This window comes from Neolamprologus brichardi, chromosome 13, assembly GCF_056152115.1.
Source record: "Neolamprologus brichardi isolate AB-2024 chromosome 13, ASM5615211v1, whole genome shotgun sequence".
Taxonomy (NCBI): Eukaryota; Metazoa; Chordata; class Actinopteri; order Cichliformes; family Cichlidae; genus Neolamprologus; species Neolamprologus brichardi.
The window spans coordinates 27,852,790-27,872,040 of record NC_142116.1 but is presented as its reverse complement, the minus strand read 5'-3'; the positions used below and the strand labels follow the sequence as shown (position 1 = coordinate 27,872,040).

The following is a 19,251-nucleotide window of genomic DNA, read 5'->3' as shown; positions in this document are numbered from 1 at the left end:
GAGTGCAGAACAATGGAATTCATTTTCTTTCCGTCTCTCTCTTTTTTTTTTAAAGAGTTTTCACCGATGTTTACAGAGAAACTCACTTAGCAAGACGAATCGCTGTCTCCAAAATGGCAGCCTTAGATGGAGCTGGGGAGGGACGAGGAGAGAGAGAGAGAGAGAAAAGAGAGGTATCTGACATCTGTTTGTTCAAGGAGAAACAGAAAGCAGTAAGAAGGGGAGGGCGCTAAAAATGAATAGGCTGACAGAACGAGAGAGAGCGAAAGAGAGATGAGCATTGAGAAATCATTTCACCATGTCAGGACCGACACGTACAGGAGCGAGCCAGATGGTTTGCATTGGGTGTGCTTTGTAAATGTGTGTGTGTGTGTGTGTGTGTGTGTGTGTGTGTGTGTGTGTGTGTGTGTGTGTGTGTGTGTGTGTGTGTGTGTGTGTGTGAGACGAGCAGTGTAATGAGGGAACAGACGAGACATCATGTAAATTAAATATGTCCAATCTCTGGCTCGCCTCTCAATCTTCACACAATAAAAAAAAATGTTACTTTCATTTATATCAGCCTAAAAAACACACCCAGCTCGCACAAACACACACCCACATATCTCGAAAGCAAGGCACAAATGAGAACACACACACACACACACACACAAACACCCCTTGACATGCCAGCTCTGACAAGCGTGGCTGATGTGCGCCACGAATGTGCATGGTAATAGGCCAATCAAAAATGCAAAACAATTGGCAATTACTGTGAGGACCTAATGGTCATTAGAATTTACAACTAGGTAATGAACTAAAGTCTGCCCACTGCATGCATATTCATAAAGCCATTTGAGCTTTGAAGATTAAAGTAGTGCTTAAAATTCAAATGAGCCTCCGCAAATTATCAGGAAAAGTCAGCGCCGCCGCCGCCGCCGCTGCTGCTGGTCCTGGGTGTGTTGGTGACAGCGATGGGGGAGTTCCCCATATGTGCTGTTTGTGCGTTTACGTGTGTGATTTTTTTTAAGTATTATTAAGCGACGTGTTCCTCAGCATCTCAAGATGGAACAAGAAAAATCACAGGTTTGTTTGTTACCTGACATATCGCATGAAAAAAATGTTCTGTGGCAATGTGATGGTTTTTTTAACTCAGGAATGGAAATATTAAATTAAAGGTTTTTAAACGATACCAAATACGTCTGAAATGTACTACAATACTTTTTTTGTGATTCCACACCAACAGTGATGTTTTTCTTCTTTCAAATAATCAATATTAAAAGCGCAAATACTGCCAGAAACTGTGGGATCAGGTGTTTTCCTGGATTATGATCCAACAACGCTGTCTCATACAGAACTATTACGTAATGTAAAGGATTCAGAAACTTGCCACGATACCATTTCGTTGAGGACAGCAAAGACTGGAACTGTTGAGCGTAACAATATGCCGTTTGGTTTTTAACAACTCAGTGGTTCTGGAAAAAGAAGAAGAAGAAAAGATGATACACAGTTCTGCTACTTGTTAGCACTGTCTCTCATGAGAAGAGTAGGGGGCATCATCAAACCTGATAACAATATCATTTTTCCAAAATTTTGCCATTCGTGGATAAAGAGTCAAATCTGTTTCAGAATTTGTGACAAAGCATTTTAGGAGTAAGTTTTTATTATCTTGTATTAATTGTTCATCAATGCAGATCAATAAAATATCTGTTTGGTTTGTAAAATGTTAGAAATTAGCAAAAAAAACCCAAACATTATTTTTGCCTACAAGAATTCACATTTGCAGCTGGAAATGCTGATTAGCATGTCTGGTTACTATGATACTATCTTTGCAAACGAAAAGAGCGAGGCCCATGACATACCTGCTGGAAGTGAATGAGGGAGCGTTTCTGGCTTCTTGTGTTTCTGGTGATTTTAGCCTGCAGGAGTCAGGCAGTTTAAGGTTGTCTACTCTGTTGCCGAGAGTCGAACGTGTTAAACAAAAAAAATGGAACGACATGCGCTATCCTACTTTGAAGAGGACTTTATTTGGCACTACGAAATGCTTTCAATTTGCTGACGATGGACAGAAAGTGGAGGAAAAAAGGTGGTGGGAACGACAGAAAGAAACAGACTGATGCACGTAATGCCAAAATAAAAGATTAGACCCACTCATACAGAGCTGTGCGTGTACAGTAAACACACACACAGTCATAGGGTGTGTGGTGTGTGTGTGTGTGCACGGCCCTCTGCTGCAGTTGTAGTAGCAGTTCAGCCAAGCAGGGAACATAAAACCAGAGCAAGGAGCCAGGCTCCTCCACACATATGCACACACACACACACACATATGCATTGTCAGCTCTGGCACACTTCACAAAGGGATGTCCTGCATCCACACTGCCAGTTCACACACACACTTGTGCCACAGTCATGCAGGCCTGTTGTAATGACAGGTACATCTGCATGTACATGTGAATATATGCATGCGTGTGTATCTGTGTGTGTGGTGTTTAGAGCCAGGCTGTAATCCAGTGGCCTATATAAATAAGCTTTGTAGTGTATAAACAGTTTTATGAACAGCCCTTCAACTGGCTTCAACATAATAAGAGAGCTGCGTTACATGTGCACCCCCCGAGCAGACCGAGCCGAGTGCGTGTGGAATAAACACACACACACACACACAGAGCGAGCAGCCAAAAACAGCAGCTTTCCCTCTCACCACGAAGAAGTAAATGCAGCATGGATGTCGAATCATTCGCATAAACACAAAGAGCCAGATCAATAAACAATCCTCCATCACAGAGCGCGTACAGTAGTGGGCTTTGACGTCACGGACGTCGCGGACACGCTGTCACCGCTGTAAATACAGCAAACTGCTTTTTCTTTTCTCATCGCGCCTGCTGCTGTCATTGTTTTGGAACGGGGTTTTGCCGGCCACGATCGTCTGGAGGTGGTGGGGGACGGGGGTCTTTTTGTTTCAACTGATCTGTCTCTGTGTTTGGCCAATGTCGCTGCGGCAGAGTGTCTGCGCCGCACTTCCCAGGGATCAGCTGTCAGTCAAAGTGTGTGGGCAGCGTGACGTCTTTCCCTCTGATTTTTCTTCTTTTTTTCACCCTTTGATGTTGTTGTTGTCTCTTGGTGGCGGTGGTGATTGCTGTCCATGCCCTGTTCTTTTTATATTTAGTCCAAACCCACTGCACATATAAAACTCATCACTTCCTGTGGAAGCAGGTTTTTTTGTCCCAGGAAGACTCAGCAGACAATGCTGTAAATAAAAAAACGGCTCTTGTATCCATTTTAAATCGTTTCCCACAGAGCTGACAAAGATGATTTGCACTGTAAAAAATTATTTAAAAAAAGAGGCTTCCATGTTTTGATCTTTCCATTGCACCTTATGTAATTTCCCACTTCATAGACAGTTCAAGCTCTTCTTCTACTTAATTCAAGTCAATTCAATTCACAACAGCAGGCACTTTCTACCCCCCTAACATTCACGAGGTCACCAGCAACCTGTTCAGGCCTAGGTTCAGGTTCACGTCTAGCCTTTTGTATAATATCTTCATCAATCAGACATACTCAAAAGGAAATCGTACAAGAGAAGTAGCATGAAATACCTGTTTTGCATGAAGCTGAGATGCATTTTATCCCTGACCCTAAACAAGTGGTTCACCTGGCGGATGTGAAGAGGTTAATTAAAGTAAAAACTAGGCGACATCAGAGCGAGATTCCCAATGATCCGACAGTCCCCTGTGAGCAAGCACCTGACAAAGGTATGAAAGAAAGAACGCCACATTAAGGATTCTATTGTGTAATTTTAATCTATTTGTTATTAATATAATGAGCACTTTTTATTCTGCATTGATTATGCCACGATCCATGTGCAGAGGCATACTCAGCACATGTGCACACGCTCTCTACTCGTCTACTTACTCCAAAACCACCGTAAATGTAAACAGTGTAACATGTGCAAATTGAAACGGACGCTTCCTGCCCAACCGGGCGATGATTCGGAGGAAAATGTTTTGCATAAATAGTAGAAGCTAGCACGCCTTTGCAACAATAATACATCTGCTTTGCATTTCATTGAAACGCTGCCATCTTCCAAGAAGCACTATAACGAAGTGAATCCGACGGTGACAAAGAAGCTCAACAGATCAAAGGTCACAGCAGCCGAGGTCAGCCTAACATGCGTCCAAAGAGTCTCTGCTGGAATGTCACTTTACTTTCCTTTGTTAGTCCTACTCCAGTCAAGAAATCAGCTGTTTAATGTCCCCTAGGGGAGTCACAAGTAACCCAGCTGATGTTTCTGTGATGTCATCAGGGTTACCTCACGAGTCTCACAAACCGCAGCAACCGGGTTTGAAGGATGAGGGGAAAGTCTTCTAGAAGCAACTCTCGCTGCAAGGGCCCCCCTCTTTTCTAGGATTACGTAGATTTACGTCTGAAGGACTCACGAACTGCACGTGTACAATCAGCAGTCAGATCTGATAAAGACTGCTTGGAGGGTTTGCCCAAAATAAATCTTTAAAAAAGTTCTACTTCTCCTACCATCATGGAACTCTCCACTACATATAATGCGCATGACGTAGAGGCAGCGAGGGTTACAAACGTCAGGACACATCGTGCTTTTGCTGTGTCACCATCCAGCTTTGCAGGAGTTCAAGATAAATAACTAGAGTGGCTCTCTAAATGAAAATCCAGGCTACGTTTTTGTTCAGCGCTGTGACTTATGTAAAAAAACTATGAGCATTATAAAACAGGATAAAGGGCGAATCAACAGGCTTGTCTTTGTTTTATTGCTACTCTTTAACACTCAGCACCAAAAGGCTTTTTTTTCCCTTTGCTGCTGTCCATATGCAGAGCTTCAGTTACTTAATCATGATTTTTTTTTTTTGTGAGCATCAAATAGAAAACATTAAGGCCTCTCTGAAGGATTATGAACTTTTCCCACTCATCTCAGTGTGCAGCATGCTCTACCCTGCTGCTGATGTTTCCTCGCACACACCGGCAGCGTTTACGTTCGGCAGGCTTCCTTCAAGACAAAAGCCACATTCCCACTGTTCAAACGCTGCACTCGAGGCCGCTAAACAAAACGCAGTGAAGGGAAAGAATGAAAGAAAGATGGACATAAACAGAGGGAGGGGGCAGCAACAATAGATTAGTGATGTCAGCCAGCATGTGAAATCTCTTTGTAGGCTCGCTGGGATGCGCCACAGCACAACACACATGGCCGCACACGCACACACATACACCGAACGTACTGTAATTGATTCAGTATCAATTGGCTGTCTTGGATTTGCATTGACTGCTAATGTTGCAGCGAGATCAAGAGAGAACGAAAGAAAAAGATAGAGAGACGCCAGAGCCAAAACAGAAAAAAGAGAGAGGACAGACGTGAGATGGAGAGCGAGCGATCTGACACCAAGCCAGGCAATGAATGGGTGTTAAAAATGCACTAATGTGTATTGAGGTGGGCAGCATTAGCCGGTGATGATAAGCTAATTGCTAATCAGTAGATCATAGACTAACAATGCTCATGTTACGAGGCTTTGAGCCAGGATGGCTCCTCAGTGGGTTGACTAGCATGAAGAGCTGCATTTGCCTTTTTTTTTTTTTTGGAAGGAAGGAAGGAAGGAAGGAAGGGAAAAAAATGGGAATGATAAATTTGTCTCAAGAAATGTAGCGATTTATCATCATGTCCAAGCGACGATAATATCTGGGTTAATGAGCTAATATTGATAAGCTAATTCAGCTTATCAGCCAATAATTCTCAGTGAAATCACTGGTCAGTAAAGACGAGCAATTCTCCGCACTGGCCGTGTATCAATTTGAGCTCATTAACACAAATATTAGGACTGGTTTTCAGCCCTTTGTGCTAATTACGAGAAATCAACTGACAAATCGGGACAGCGCGGGAAAAAAAAAATGCATTTGCCGTCGAAGTAATCCACGAAGAATTGATGCTAAAATTTCAATTTTCAAGCCTCTTTTTTTTTTTTCAATTTGAGTAAAAGGAGCAAAGATGAAGACGCAGCCATTCACACGCAAATACACACACGCACACACGCGGAAGCCCCACTCTTTTGAGACATTAGCGATGCTGTTTCTGAATGAGGGATGCCTCAGGGATTATAATCAGAATTTTCATCTCAGTCAGGGATTAATAGAATAAATGGGCAAGAGAGAGAGAGAGAGAGAGAGAGCACTAAATGTGTGTGTGTGTGTGTGTGTGTGTGTGTGTGTGTGTGTGTGTGTGTGTGTGTGTGTGTGTGTGTGTGTGTGTGTGTGTGGGTGGGTGAGCGTTTACGCTGGCTTTTTTGCATCACCGATCGGCATTTTGCCTGTACAGTCCTCACTCTCTCTCTCTCACACACACACACACACACAGGTGTGTGTCAGCTCTACTCGGTCGGGGCTGTTTGATATGTAAATAGCAGCGTTCCGGCACAAGTCGGACGCTTTGTGTTCCTCTGAGCCTCACAGCCACTCTGTGCTTCTCTGACCACAGACATATTTTACAACAAGCAGCCGGAGCATCATTATATACATGAGAAGATACATGCAGGAAAACGTATGCAGCGATTAAAAAAAGGGAGGAGGGGTGCTGTAAAATAATTCCTCCAAAGTGAGATGAAAAATATTTGGTTGTTTCTAAAAGAAAGCAGATGGAGACGGAGCGACAACAACAAAAAAAGGGGGGAAGGGAAAGAAAAATGAAGATGGTATGGTCCTATTTTATCTGATTTAAATGAACAGAGTAATAATGAGGCAAAAACTGAACCCCAGTAGAAATTCTGTTAGACTGAAAATACTGAGATTAATAACAAAGCATGTGTCTACAAGTCTGTAGATTTTTTTTTTAATGGCATTAATTGCATTGCTGTTTTAAGGCCTATCTGTGGGAGCAGAGGCCTCATACACAGCAAGGAGGAAGCAGCAGCCCTCACCTTGCTTTGCTTGTGTGTGTGTGTGTCATTGTTTTTGGATGGCAATAATCTCGGCTGAAATTCCGGCAGATTATTACTTTTTCTTTCACATATTTACTCCACCGTGACAGTTTGAGGTCAATTACGATGAAAGCTATGGGTTTGGTCGGGATGGGAGGGATAAGAGAAAGAGGAGGAGGAGGGAAACGCTGGCTTTGATTATCGGCTATCAGACTGAATGTGTTGCGCAAATTCAGCATGTGAGGTTTGTGCTGGTGTGGATCCAGCGGCTGGGAGAAAAGAAAAGAAGAGAAGGGAAGGGGGGGGGAAAGGAGAGCGGACAGGGTGTAAATAAAGCAGACGGACAGTTTAAAGGCTGGGGTTTTCCTTTTCCAGACGAAAATTCCCAACATTTAATAATAACGCTCGGCCGGTCTCCCGTCCACCTCGACATCGACATCAGACAAGATATATAACGCTGCCTTCTGAGCGTACAGCTGTTCCTACCAAGACGTTCCCACACACAACGCTATTGAAGCCACCAGACGCCGGTATTATGATGTAAATCGCTCTAATAACCCAGTTTAACTGGTGAGCGTCTGAGTGTGTGTGGGAGTGTGTGTATGGGGGGAGTGTGCAATCAAACATGCAGACGCTACAGAAAGTGGGGGAAAAAAGTCTTTCTAGAGCCGTAGAGACAAAGGTCAAAGGTCAAACCCATCCCGTTTCCTCGCCTCCACTGTAAATTTTGAGCTGGTGGTTTCGATCACGTTTGTTTCCTCGAACGCTGAAGCGGAAAAAACAAACTGCAACATTTAGGATTCCCGAGTTACGTTCAAGCGACAAAGTGTGCTGCGTTTCAACGCTGGTGCGTTTCCGCTGCTCCGTGTCATCTCTCTCTCTCTCTGTAACAGCTAATTCAGTACAGGCAGCCCGCCACTAAAAACTACTGCTAATTAAAATGCACGAGGAAAAAAAGAAAGAAAGAAATGGCGCCGCAACAAATAATTAGTGGCGTTAAGACGCTTTAAATAAACGACTTTCCCTCCATGAGCAAAACTTTTTTTTCTCCCCCCCTCCCTCGCTCTGCTCGCCTCTCATTTGATTCCTGGGAAAAGGAAGAGAGGCGGAGCGGCTAAAGTGGAGGAAAAATTGCCAGCTTTACCTATGAAGTCTGGCACGGAGGTAAACTCAGAGAAGAAGAAGAATGAAAGCTGATGGAGAGCTGGGCTGCATTTAGGCGGGTAAGATGTGGCGGTGGGAAAGAGGGGGGTGAAAACCACACCAAGAGCAGGACACATCTGCTAGGGCCACATGAGAGGGAAAAACACACACACGCACACACACATTTCATGCACACAGATTCTCTGCACCCAAACTCAAAAAGAGGCCGCAGTTACTCCCCAGACTCAAAGTCACACACAAACACACAACTAATGCTGACCAGTGGCACCACAAAGTCAAGGTCACCCTTAGCTCTTTGCAACTGGCCTGTGGGATTTAGTCACTGTGGCCAAGCTGGGCAAACTGGGAAAACACTCACATTCCATAACACACAAACACACAGACACACACTGGAATTTTAGGGGAACTATAGAAGGGGCACACACACGCTTTTTGTTGATAAAAACACACACATGTAAAAAAAAATTTAAAAGAAAAAAGAAAGAAGAGAAAGACGCCCTAAATCAAACCACAGGGCGTCAACACAGGTGAACCCTCGCCACACCTGTGTTGTTTGTCTCACAAAGCCCCCCCACACACACACACACACACACATACACCTCCGCTCCACCCCCTTCTAACCACTAACAGCCAATCAGATTTCTGTCACGTGTGTGTGTCTCAAAAAAAAAAAACCCAAACAAACAAAAAAGCTTCCTTGGACATAAAATGTGAAATAATGAAAGCAAGAGCTCGCGCTGCAGAAAGCACACACATCCGCTCATCTGCAGCGGTGAGCGCATCCAAAACACTGAGGAAATAATCTCGACAGTGAGCGCGTTAGAACACCTGCGGGTGACATTTCTGACTGCGTCTTGGTCACTTTCTGGCTTCTGTCTGATTTGAATGGTTTGTTCACACTTAAGCTGATACTGAGGGCTCCTCTGGGGATATGATCTTGCCACATGGTGGCTGTGCTTGTATCCAGAAAGAGGTGATGTGTGTTGGTTGGTGTGAAAGCAGCTCTGGTTACCTGGGAGGGGCTCCTGTTTGGGGCAAATGCCCCGGGGTGATGAGAACCGGTCATCATCTTCATCTGCCAGTGTGGCCTGGACACCCACTTCCAGCCTCCGGCTGCGCAGGGAGCCCATTGCAGGCGAAGGAGTGAGGGCCAAGCCGGGGGAGGGCGAGGGGGGCTTGTCCAGCCCCCTGCCCACAGTGAGGCAGGGCGGACCGTGGCATCGCTTCCTCTTGTGCTCAATGAAGAGCAAGATGTCCGCCAGGGGGAAAGTGGCCTGGCACTGGCCGCAGGTCAGCAGGTCCTGCTCCAGAGACGGGTGAGCGTCATGACCCAGCCGGGCCAGCCGGCCCACGTTCGAGCCCGGGTGGTGCCCGTTGAGGCTGCCGCTCTCCTCCGAGTTCTCCGAGCAGCGCTCCGACAGCTCCTCCGACGAGACAACAGCCGTGGAGAGGGGCTCAGCTGCTGGCGAGTCAGAGGGGAAGAAGACAGGGGTGGGAGGAAAGAGGGAAATTAGAAGGCGATGCTTACTCAGAACAGAAAAGCAAAAACCACATGTTTATATTTTCCTTTTTTCTCTCTCCTGTAATTCGAACCTATTAATACAGTTGTTTTTTTGTTTTTGTGAGAATTGATGACAAGGAAGAATCCACAAAACCTCTCTCAGTGTGGATCACAGTTAGAGAGACACAAAGCTAAATAAAAGGTCGGCATGCGGCACGCACAATAAGGGGGGTGAGAAAATGTGCCTTGTAATGATAGAAAAGCATGTAATACAGGGAAAATGATTACAACGCGAGCCGGTGTGGATCACAACAATAAATGGTGGGAAATTCTATCCTGAAAAGCTGCAAAGCTCCAATCAGATTGCTCCAAGATAACAATTTGGTAGCCAATGAGAGCTTAGAAAATGATGCTTAAACACAGTATTCACCGAAAGAAAAATAAAATTAAAAAAACTAAAGATGTGGACGAGTTCGACTTGCCTAACCTTGTTTGTAGAGGGTTTGATCCTGTAATCAGCAGAAGGGAAAACTGTCACAAACATGTCCAACATATGTGCCGGGGAACGGGAAGAGAGGGCAGGCTGCACGAAGAGAGAGTGTGTGTGTGTGTGCACGCGTGCCCATGTGTGTGCATGTCTGCGTGTGGGCGAAATAAAACTCTTCCCTCAATCCTCGGCCTCGATTACATGTGGCTGACTTATAGTTCTTCGATACCAGGCTCTTGTACAGCGGGAAAATCGCCCCAAAATGAGCCGTTCAACCCGATTCCTCACCCCTCCGAGGCCGGATTAACTCCTCGCTGCTTTTTTTTTTTTAAGAAGCCTTTTGTGGAGGCCAGACTCGTCCTGCAGCAGGAGGGAGAGGAGCGGCGCAGTCGGCCGAATTAGGGAGGCGAAACGGGAGAACATAATTCACCGTCCCTCTTTTAAAGAAAATCTTCCAGTCCAAGGTGAAGAGTGTGACTCTGCACTAGCCGCCTGATGCGTGTTGACCTTCTTTACTCAGCCGCCAATTTCACATTTTAATGAACTTAAGACCACAGAGAATCAAAAAATAGATTTTAATTTTCACTGTCTGGCTGATTGGTACAGATTTTGTCTGATAACAGGGATAGGTTAGAGCTCCTGCGTGTGTGTGGGAATGCGTGTGTGTGTGTGTGTGGGGGGGGGGGGGGGGGGGGGGGGTCTAAACGTGGACTACATCCCCTCAAGGAAATATCATCAGAATGCCGCAACCCTGCGCGACATCTGTGCGCAAACTGGGACATGAAGATAACATGGTAAATTCCACCAAGACCGCAGCCGCTGCTTCTGCCCCATCAACACCCCCCCACACACACACACACACCCCACCCAAACACACACACACAGTCACACTTCTCTTTGACTTAACTTGGGTCAACACAATGCCACACAAGTTACACAACAGCTCCCAGGAGGAGGAGGGAGGAAGAAGAAGAAGGGGGCATTAAATTCTCCGGATAAAACAACAATAACAACAAAATCTAATGGAAGCTGCATAAGCCCCTCACCTCTAAAGTTGAACTTGAGAGGGGATGTCTGGGGTGTTTAGCAGAGCATGAGGAGAGGAGGGCGAGAGACCTTAAATAAGATTTGATTCAAAAAGCATATGAATGATAAATTCATACAAAACGTGTTTAAATGAGAGCCGTGTGTCTATTTTTAGAGCAGTGCAGGTAGATGAAATAAACAGGCAGAGAGGAGCAGAGAGGAGGATTATGTGTCTAAATCCACATGTCGGAACATGCACAACAAAGCTATCACATTTCCTAAAGGAGGGGGGGGGGGGTGGAATGACTGTAAAAAATAAAGTTATAAATGTTTCATCAATTAGAAAATCATTTCAGCCAAGTCCACCGTTCAAGTTCCACCTCTCTCATCGATCTGTAAAAGTAGATGTTTTAAACTGCTGGCTGACTGCCTCCCAGAATAATAAGAATTTTTTTTTAAATACCATCTTGGCAAAACATAAAAATGACTGATAATGTAGTTTATTCTAGAGGAAATAAACAAAAAAAATACAGGCTGGTCTGTATGTGTAAAAGCAAGCACTGGGGCTGCGATGAAAATGATGTTCTATAAAAAACAGAAATGTAATAAAATTAAAGAAGAAAAAGGGAAAAAATCGATATTAAAAACACAGGTGCTAAAACTGAAAACTGACCACACGATGTTGATTGTTTTTTTTTTCTGAGGCCAAAAAATCTGAATTGCTTTAGTAACAAAATTTATGCAAAAATAAAATAAGCGTGTGTGTGTCAAGTGAGAGCTATAGGGTGGGGGGGGGGGGGGGGGGTCGTCAAAAGTCTGCAGAGGTGATGTATATTCTAAGTGTAAATAAATGATGCACAAGAACAATAAAAAAGAAAGTAGGTTTGAGGTGATGAAGAGGAATTCAAGATGGGGATGTATGGTGGAGGTGGTGTGTGTGTGTGTGGGGGGGGGGGGGGGGGGGGTCTCCCTGCTTTTCTTGTTTTCTCCCCCCTCCCTCTTTCCTTCCCCATGTCTTGTACACTCTCCCTTTATTCTAAAGAGATCGCCAAATAGTAGCCCGTGCAGATAGGGGCGGCAGTGAAACTCATCAGGTTCAAGTCGAGAGCTGGATTTTCTGATCGCGCTCTGCCTCCTAGCGACGGCACGCGGTCATTGTGACTGTCACCCAACTGGACACACACACACAGACTCATACAGAAACACACACTCTGTCTCACTCCAACAGCCTAACACGGGCTACAGTCAGTCAACATACCGAAACACCGAAGTGTAAAGATGCCCAAATTCCCTCGTTTTCGTGTTTGCGGGCACTTTCCGTCGCTGAAAACGCTGCGAGGCGGCGCACCGTGCGGCACATGGCGCGGTGATAAACACCACTTTGCCAATTGCCCTGCAGTTTCTCAGCACACTCATCTGCTCTCTCTCACAATATCACGCTGAAATAACTCTGATGAAGTGGAATTAATTAAAAGATCCTGCGATAAAGGAACGCCGTGCGTAAAAGTAGATTCTGTCCACGGAGTTCAAACAATTTTGTCAGTTTTTTTCCCCTCACACACGCTGCAGCTCCAAAAACCCAACAGGCTGGCATTTATATCTTACCTTAGCTCTGTATAGCTTTGGAATCTATTTTTTTAAATTGGTCCACATTTATCTCTGTGGAAGGAGAGAAAAAAAGACGAACAAAAAGACCGAGCTGGCTATGCTGTCGTCCTGTTGCTGTTTCTTGTCTTTAACTCTGAACTGCAGGAGGATCTGCACTTTCAGGAAGAAAGCCTCTCATCTAAACTAAACATCAATAAATAGCTTTTACACGAGAGGCACAAGGATTTTTTTTAAGTGTAAGAAAAATATCGATCTGTGTCGTCCGTGTTGCTGATACAGAGACTGTCAGACACGAGATTTTTGTCCCCCCCCCTCCACTCGATCCAAAAATCCACCTCCAAGTTTTTTTGTTTTTGTTTTGGGGGGTTTTCTGAAAATAATCCCAAAAAAGAAGAGATGTGAGAGCGAGCAGATGAACAAGCAGCATGCAGAACTAGCAGGCAGCGATATTCCGGGGTGAGTTCTCCACGAAGCTCCGCGGAGAGGACGCGCTCTGCTACCGGCAGCCCTGCGCGCTTCCACTGACCGGAGCGACCGCGGGGGCACCGGAGCCACAGCGAGTACATTTAACAGCCCACAGAAGCGAGAAGCTGCGGCGGGTTTATACCCACACACGCAAAACTTTTTCTCTGTGACAGGCTTTAAGGAGGAGGGGGGAAGAGATCTCCGACCAGCTTTTACGCACGGAGGTGTCGCACTTTCTCGCCACGCTGTTTAAGTCCAGATGACCGCGGGTCCGAGCGGTGCGTCCGGTGTCCAGGAGTTCCAGCTTCGCTCCCGCCCCCTCCCCCCCGAAAAATCGTAGCTGAATGAAGTGAAAAGGGACCCAGAAATGACATTTTGTTTTCTCATCTTTTACTTACGCGAAAAATCCCGTTTGCTTAAGTGCTGGGGTTTGCCTTGCTTGCGGCGAGACATGGTGGCTGGCGGCGGCGGCGTTCAGCGCGGATCACATCGGGGAGAGCCAGGGTTAGAGAGGAGACTCCGGTGGGGCAGAAAAAAAAATATCTTCATCCAACGCCTCTGACATCCACGAGAAGAGGAGGCGGAGGGGCAAGGGGAGGAAAAAAAATAAAAATAAATTAGAAATAATATAAAGATGGCGCGGAGGCGAAGATGGATCGCGGGATCGCCGTCATGGCTTTTTTGAGAAAGGAGAGCAGAGAGAAAAAAGAGAGAGAGTGAGATAGAGGTGGATGGAGAGAGAGAGAGAAGGGGAGAGAGATGGAAAAAATGGCAAAAGCCCCCCCTCCCCCCCCACACACACGCCACCCCTCCCCTCAACCCCCCCTCCACCCCCCACCCCCCTCTGAGCCGTGCAAGTTCAAGTGCACGGACGTGACGTTCCCGGCGAACTTGAACGTCAGGCGATGGACAGACACCCGACATACAAAAACATGGGCAGGGCCGAGGCACCCGAGTGGGAGTGGGAGTGGGAGGAGGGACGGACGGGACGCGCAGTAACAACACCAATGGACGGTCATTAGAGAGAGAGAGAGAGGGAGGGAGAGACAGAGAGCTCGGAGGGAGGGGGCTGGACATGAGAAATAGACCCGGTGGAAGCCAATGGACACAGAGATCAGGGGGGCCGGACAAGAGGCACTTGGAGGGAGGGAGGAGTGTGTGTGTGTGTGTGTGTGTGTGTGTGTGTGTGTGTGTGTGTGAGCGAGAAAGAGAAAGAGAGGCAGAGATGTCTAATGAAAGCAATATGCAGAAAGAGAGAGAGAGGTGGACGCAAAACAGGGCAAGGGAAACCGCGGACAGGAGCTCACTGGAGGGGGCGGATATGATACTGCTGCATATATACAGGAAGAGAGAGCGAGAGCGCGCGCGCGTGTGTGTGCAAAAGTCTGTCGCATGTAGCGGCTTCTGTTCGAGAAAAGCGCGCAAAAATAAGAAAAAGAAGAAGAACGGACACAAGCTCACCTGGACCGTGGACGGCATGCGCACGGACAAGCATGTGTCCGTAAAGTGCAGGCTCGGAAGGGGTTTTTTTTTTGGGGGGGGGGGGGTATCAGACAGAGAGATGCATGTGTTAAAATGACAGACAGCAGCTATCCGGTTGCAGTGAACAGGACAAACTGGTCGGGCAGCCAAAGAAGCACAGGCACCGTCTATAACCTGGGTGGCTTCACATGCGCAAAGTGGGCTGTATCACTGCTGACCTCCCGCAGTAATAATAATCACAATAATCATAAAACACACACTCGTGTTTTGGAACAGTGTTAAAGTGTCAGACTCCAAAAGCCTAAAAAGTTTAACAAAATATTTACACGAACGTTGTTTTATGACTGTTTAAGTGAGTGAGGCAGACTGTACAGCACACTGATGCGCGATCATTTACACCAGCCTGACTTAACAAGGTCAGAGGAAATCAAAGCCTTCACTCCAACTTACAAACAGGGTTTGATTTTTAGTACTGATTGATTTTAAGAAACTGCTTTGTGTCCTGAAGATCATGCCGGGGTTATTCACGCGAGCGTCACGCACACTGTGCAGAACTTTAACGGTGACATGAGCGTGTATTTTGAGTGGGGGTGTGGGGAGTATGTGCCCACACACGATGGGCACTACAGGGTCAACCCATTGCTTTCTTTCTCCCTATCCAAACTGAAGCCTCTCGCCACCGGCGGGACAGTTAGTGCCCGCTGTAACAACTTTGAGATGAGCCTTAGGTTCGAGCTGCTTACGGTACAGGGGAGGGTGTTTTGCTGCTGCTGGTGGAGGGTGGAGAAGAGGAGAAGGAGGAGGAAGAGGAGGAAGAAAAAGAAGAGGAGGAGGAGGGGGGAGAGCTTGTAAATACTCTGGTAATAAAGGGGGTTTGGTGATAGAACGGCAGCAAAGACGCGACTCCGCTGGTTTGTTCGGAGGACGCACAGAGGAGAGAGTACCGCCGGGGCCGGGCGGAGGAACCGGCGAAGGAGATCGCTGCGGTATACCGAGAGGGGGAGAGAGGCAGACGGAGAGGATCTCCCGGGGAAAAGAAGGTAGAAGCTCACGAAGCACCAGCGGCTGCTGAGCGGGAGGAGAGAGGAGGATCCGGCTGCTGCTTCTGGAGACCCGGAGATACGCGCACTGACCGCAGAGGACGCGCACTTAATACCGAGGGGGTGGTGGAGGTGGAGGGAGGCAAGGCAGAAAGGAGGAGGAGGAGGAAGAGATGAGTGGGGGGTGGAGGGGGGGAGAAAAAGAAGAAGAGGAGGCGGAGGTTCAGCGTGACCAGTGAGTGAAAAATTTCTGCAGGTTGCAACTCGCTGCGTGGCTTATTAGACCGACCGGTTGCGAGGCGAGAGTGTTCACGTGTGTGTGTGTGTGTGTGTGTGTGTGTGTGTGTGTGTGTGTGTGTGTGTGTGTGTGTGTGCCGGGGGCGCGTGCACGACGATTATCCCACATAGGGTGATTATCCCGTTTGCGAGCATGTGGTGAAGTTGAGGCAGATTTAAAGCTGAGCGGAGCAGACGGGTTTGATTTACGGCTCAGAGTTTGATACGAAACAGGAGAGCAGCAGTAAACTCCAACATCTGCGTTATTATTTAAAAGTACAATAATAATAATTATAAAATAATCATAATAATAATCCGTGTTACGAGCTACGTGAGTGTAAATAAGAGATTTGTGGATTATTTAATCCAGCGTGTCAGATTTTAGCTGTAACCCGTGTGTGTGTGTGTGTGTGTGTGTGTGTGTGTGTACGTTTGCGTGGATTAAAATATCACAGTAAGTGACATTTAGTTATTTATTTTTTGTAGGCAGGCAGTGAAAAGCAAAGGAATCCAGTGACGACGGAGAGAGGTATAAACCTTTCATTTTTCTGTCTTCACGGAGCGCGTTTTGTTTTGTTTTCTTAGACGTTACGTGGACGTTCATTGTGGATTCCCGGGTTTAGTCTGTGCAGTTAGGGAGACGTTTGTAGCGATTTGTTGTTAGAAATTTACTCTTTTCCCCCCTGAGGTGTGCATTAATCATTCAAAAGCTGCGTTAAAAAAAACAAACTCCGTGCTGAATGTTTCCTCTCTGAAAGCGTTAAACACGGGTTAAAGGTGCCTCTCATTTGATAAATGACTTGGTCCGTTTCAAACTGGGATAAACCGGGCTGGGTGGGGTTGGGGTGGAGTGGGGTTGTTTCGCTCTCGGTCCGGGGCATCTGGTATCCTGGGTGGCCTGTTGCTCGTGCTGGCGACAGGCGGCCACCGCTTCCACTAAACCTGATCCTGTAACTGTAGAAGGTGACACGCGGAGGTTCACCTGAGTGAGAGAGAGGAGAGAGAGAAAACATCCAGGAGCAAGCTGGGGATCTGTCACGTGACTGATCACTGTGGACAGGTTGTTCTAACTTCCTGATCAGCGTTTTTTTGTTTTTTGTTTTGGGGCTGGGGGTGAAAATTGGCTCCGTGTGATAAACTCTTGGCTTCAGGTTTGCGCGCACAGTGGGGCACGAATGTGACGTTAAACGTGGTTGTAAACAGGCCCGGACCATCAGCGTCCTCTGTCACCCGCACTTATATAAGAAGGTTTTGTTTTTGTGTTGTTCATTACCCCCGCGCGCAGATCCGAGAACGCCAACCTTGACCTCTGTCTACACCCATCTCCATCTGTCGGCAACAAAGAATGTCTCTTCCTCTTCCTCCTCCTCTGCTCCCGTACATACTCTCTAAGTCACGGTGGGACATTGATCAAAGCCCGCAGCGGTGCTCGGACTCGGGGAGTGAGCCAGGGGGGGATATGTAAATGGCCGGCGCGTCGCCTGATTCCGTCATAAATCAGTCAGGCTGCATGTTTAATGCTGCAGCAGGAGTGTGTGTGTGTGTGTGTGAGTGTGTGTGTGTGTGTGTGAGTGTGTGTGTGTAGCTCACCGAGGTCCATATTTAATCTTTTATTACATCTCTGTGTTTAAAGTAAGTGTATATGTGTATGTGTGTGTGTGTGTGTGTGTGTGGGGGGGGGGGGGGGGGTGTCAGGTGCGCGCGCGCAGATAAAGAGCAGACAGCAGGATGTTAGCTGCTCCGTATGTAGGCCACACGCCGCCTTTTTTAACTTCACAGTTTCGCGCTCAGCACTTTTATTCTCCGGGCAGACCTCAGTACGCACACTCTCACACACACCGGGTGACCGGACACTGGAGCACTTTGACAGGGGGGAGGGGGTACAGGGCGTCAGATCGGCGGTGGTCACATGCGCGCCTTCCTCTGCACGCACGACAGCTCCGGGGAAATTGAGGTACTGGGGGCGCATTTCAATATATGGAAATGACCGGGGGTGGGGTGGGGTGCGTGAGTGTGAATGTGGGGGGGCTCCGGAGATAAATCAGCTCCACACACACCCCCTCCGTCCTTTTCCACGCTCCTTTTTATCCGTTTCTCTCCTCCTCTCTCCTGCTTTGATGCTTTTTTAAAACAATCTTAATTATCCTGAATCCTGTGCGTAAGAACGTGCGATGTAAACCTATGTTACCGGTCTCACACACACTTACAAGGTTCCACACGCGGATGCGGCCTAAAACGCGCCCGCTTGTGTAAATGAAAGGATCCGATCTCCATCCTGCCAGTAACACGAGCACACACACCCGAACAATTCGCGCTCGGCTGTTTCCTGAATTTACACACAAGTGCGGAATTATTTAGAGAAGTCAAACCTTTCCATTAATTTCCATTAATTGTTAACTCGGTTAGTACCTGCAAACCTGCTTCTCTTATTCGTTCTGTTCGTTCCTGATCCGACACACCAAACACAACAAGAAACCATAAGAAAAAAACGCAGATAAAAAGCTCCAGATCCTTGTAATTCTTTTTTTCTTCCTGTCCTTCTTTCTTTCTTTGCGGAGGAATTTCAGGCTCTAGTCCCCGCACATCCCCGCGTGTAGAGAGCGCACACACACACACACACACACACACACACACTCACACCTTTTTTTTTTTATCCCACAAAGCTTTACAATAACGCGAGCGGGTTGGTATTTTTTTCTTTCCACAGCGCGCCCATTATCACATCTGGAGATGTGCGCGCACGCCGTTGCGTCGGAGCGGTGGTATTAGATGAAATCGGGCGGGATTACACGGCTATAGAGCAAATTATCAGACCCCCCCCCCACCCACCCACACACACACACACACACACACACACACACACACACACACACACGCACACACACACACACACACGCACGCACACACACAACTTTATATACTTTCGTCCTCCCAATCTTCTTTTCTTGTGTGTGATGAGACGGTGAAGGTTCCCAGTCAAATTAAGCAGAGATGAGAGATTTTAAACTTCCGGTCAATGTTTAGGAGTCTGTTATTAATGTGTGGCTCACACCGGAAGCAGACATTTAGTGTGAGTTTTGCCGACCGATAAGGTCAACTGGGAACGCCTCAAAGGACCACAAACCATCCATCCACCTCCATTCACCCATCCTTAGCATACACATGGGCGTTAATGGTGGCTAAGCCTAAATTGTTGTTAATTTTTCCCTAAATTGGTTCCTATGTGGATGAACGACAGGAGGGGAACTGGGCACTCGGGACAGCCGAGTATTCGTCTGTCTCCGGGCCTGCAGATGCAGG

General features: G+C 46.9%; 1 protein-coding gene across 2 annotated transcripts in view; it reads right to left on the bottom strand.

Annotated features, from left to right (window-relative positions):
- bcl11aa (BCL11 transcription factor A a) overlaps positions 1 to 13,937 on the bottom strand; it is a 54,019-nt gene extending 40,082 nt beyond the window's left edge. Inside the window, exons 1-2 of one of the 2 annotated variants that reach the window (XM_006806972.2) lie at positions 13,552 to 13,937; positions 9,079 to 9,528 (exon numbers count right to left, since the gene is read on the bottom strand). In XM_006806972.2, coding sequence (XP_006807035.1) covers positions 9,079 to 9,528; positions 13,552 to 13,606 — 505 coding nt within the window. In that variant the 5' untranslated portion in view covers positions 13,607 to 13,937. The remainder of the gene's footprint in view (positions 1 to 9,078; positions 9,529 to 13,551) is intronic. The other variant, XM_035914909.2, reaches the window with a different exon arrangement.
- Between the last annotated feature and the right edge of the window lie 5,314 nt (positions 13,938 to 19,251).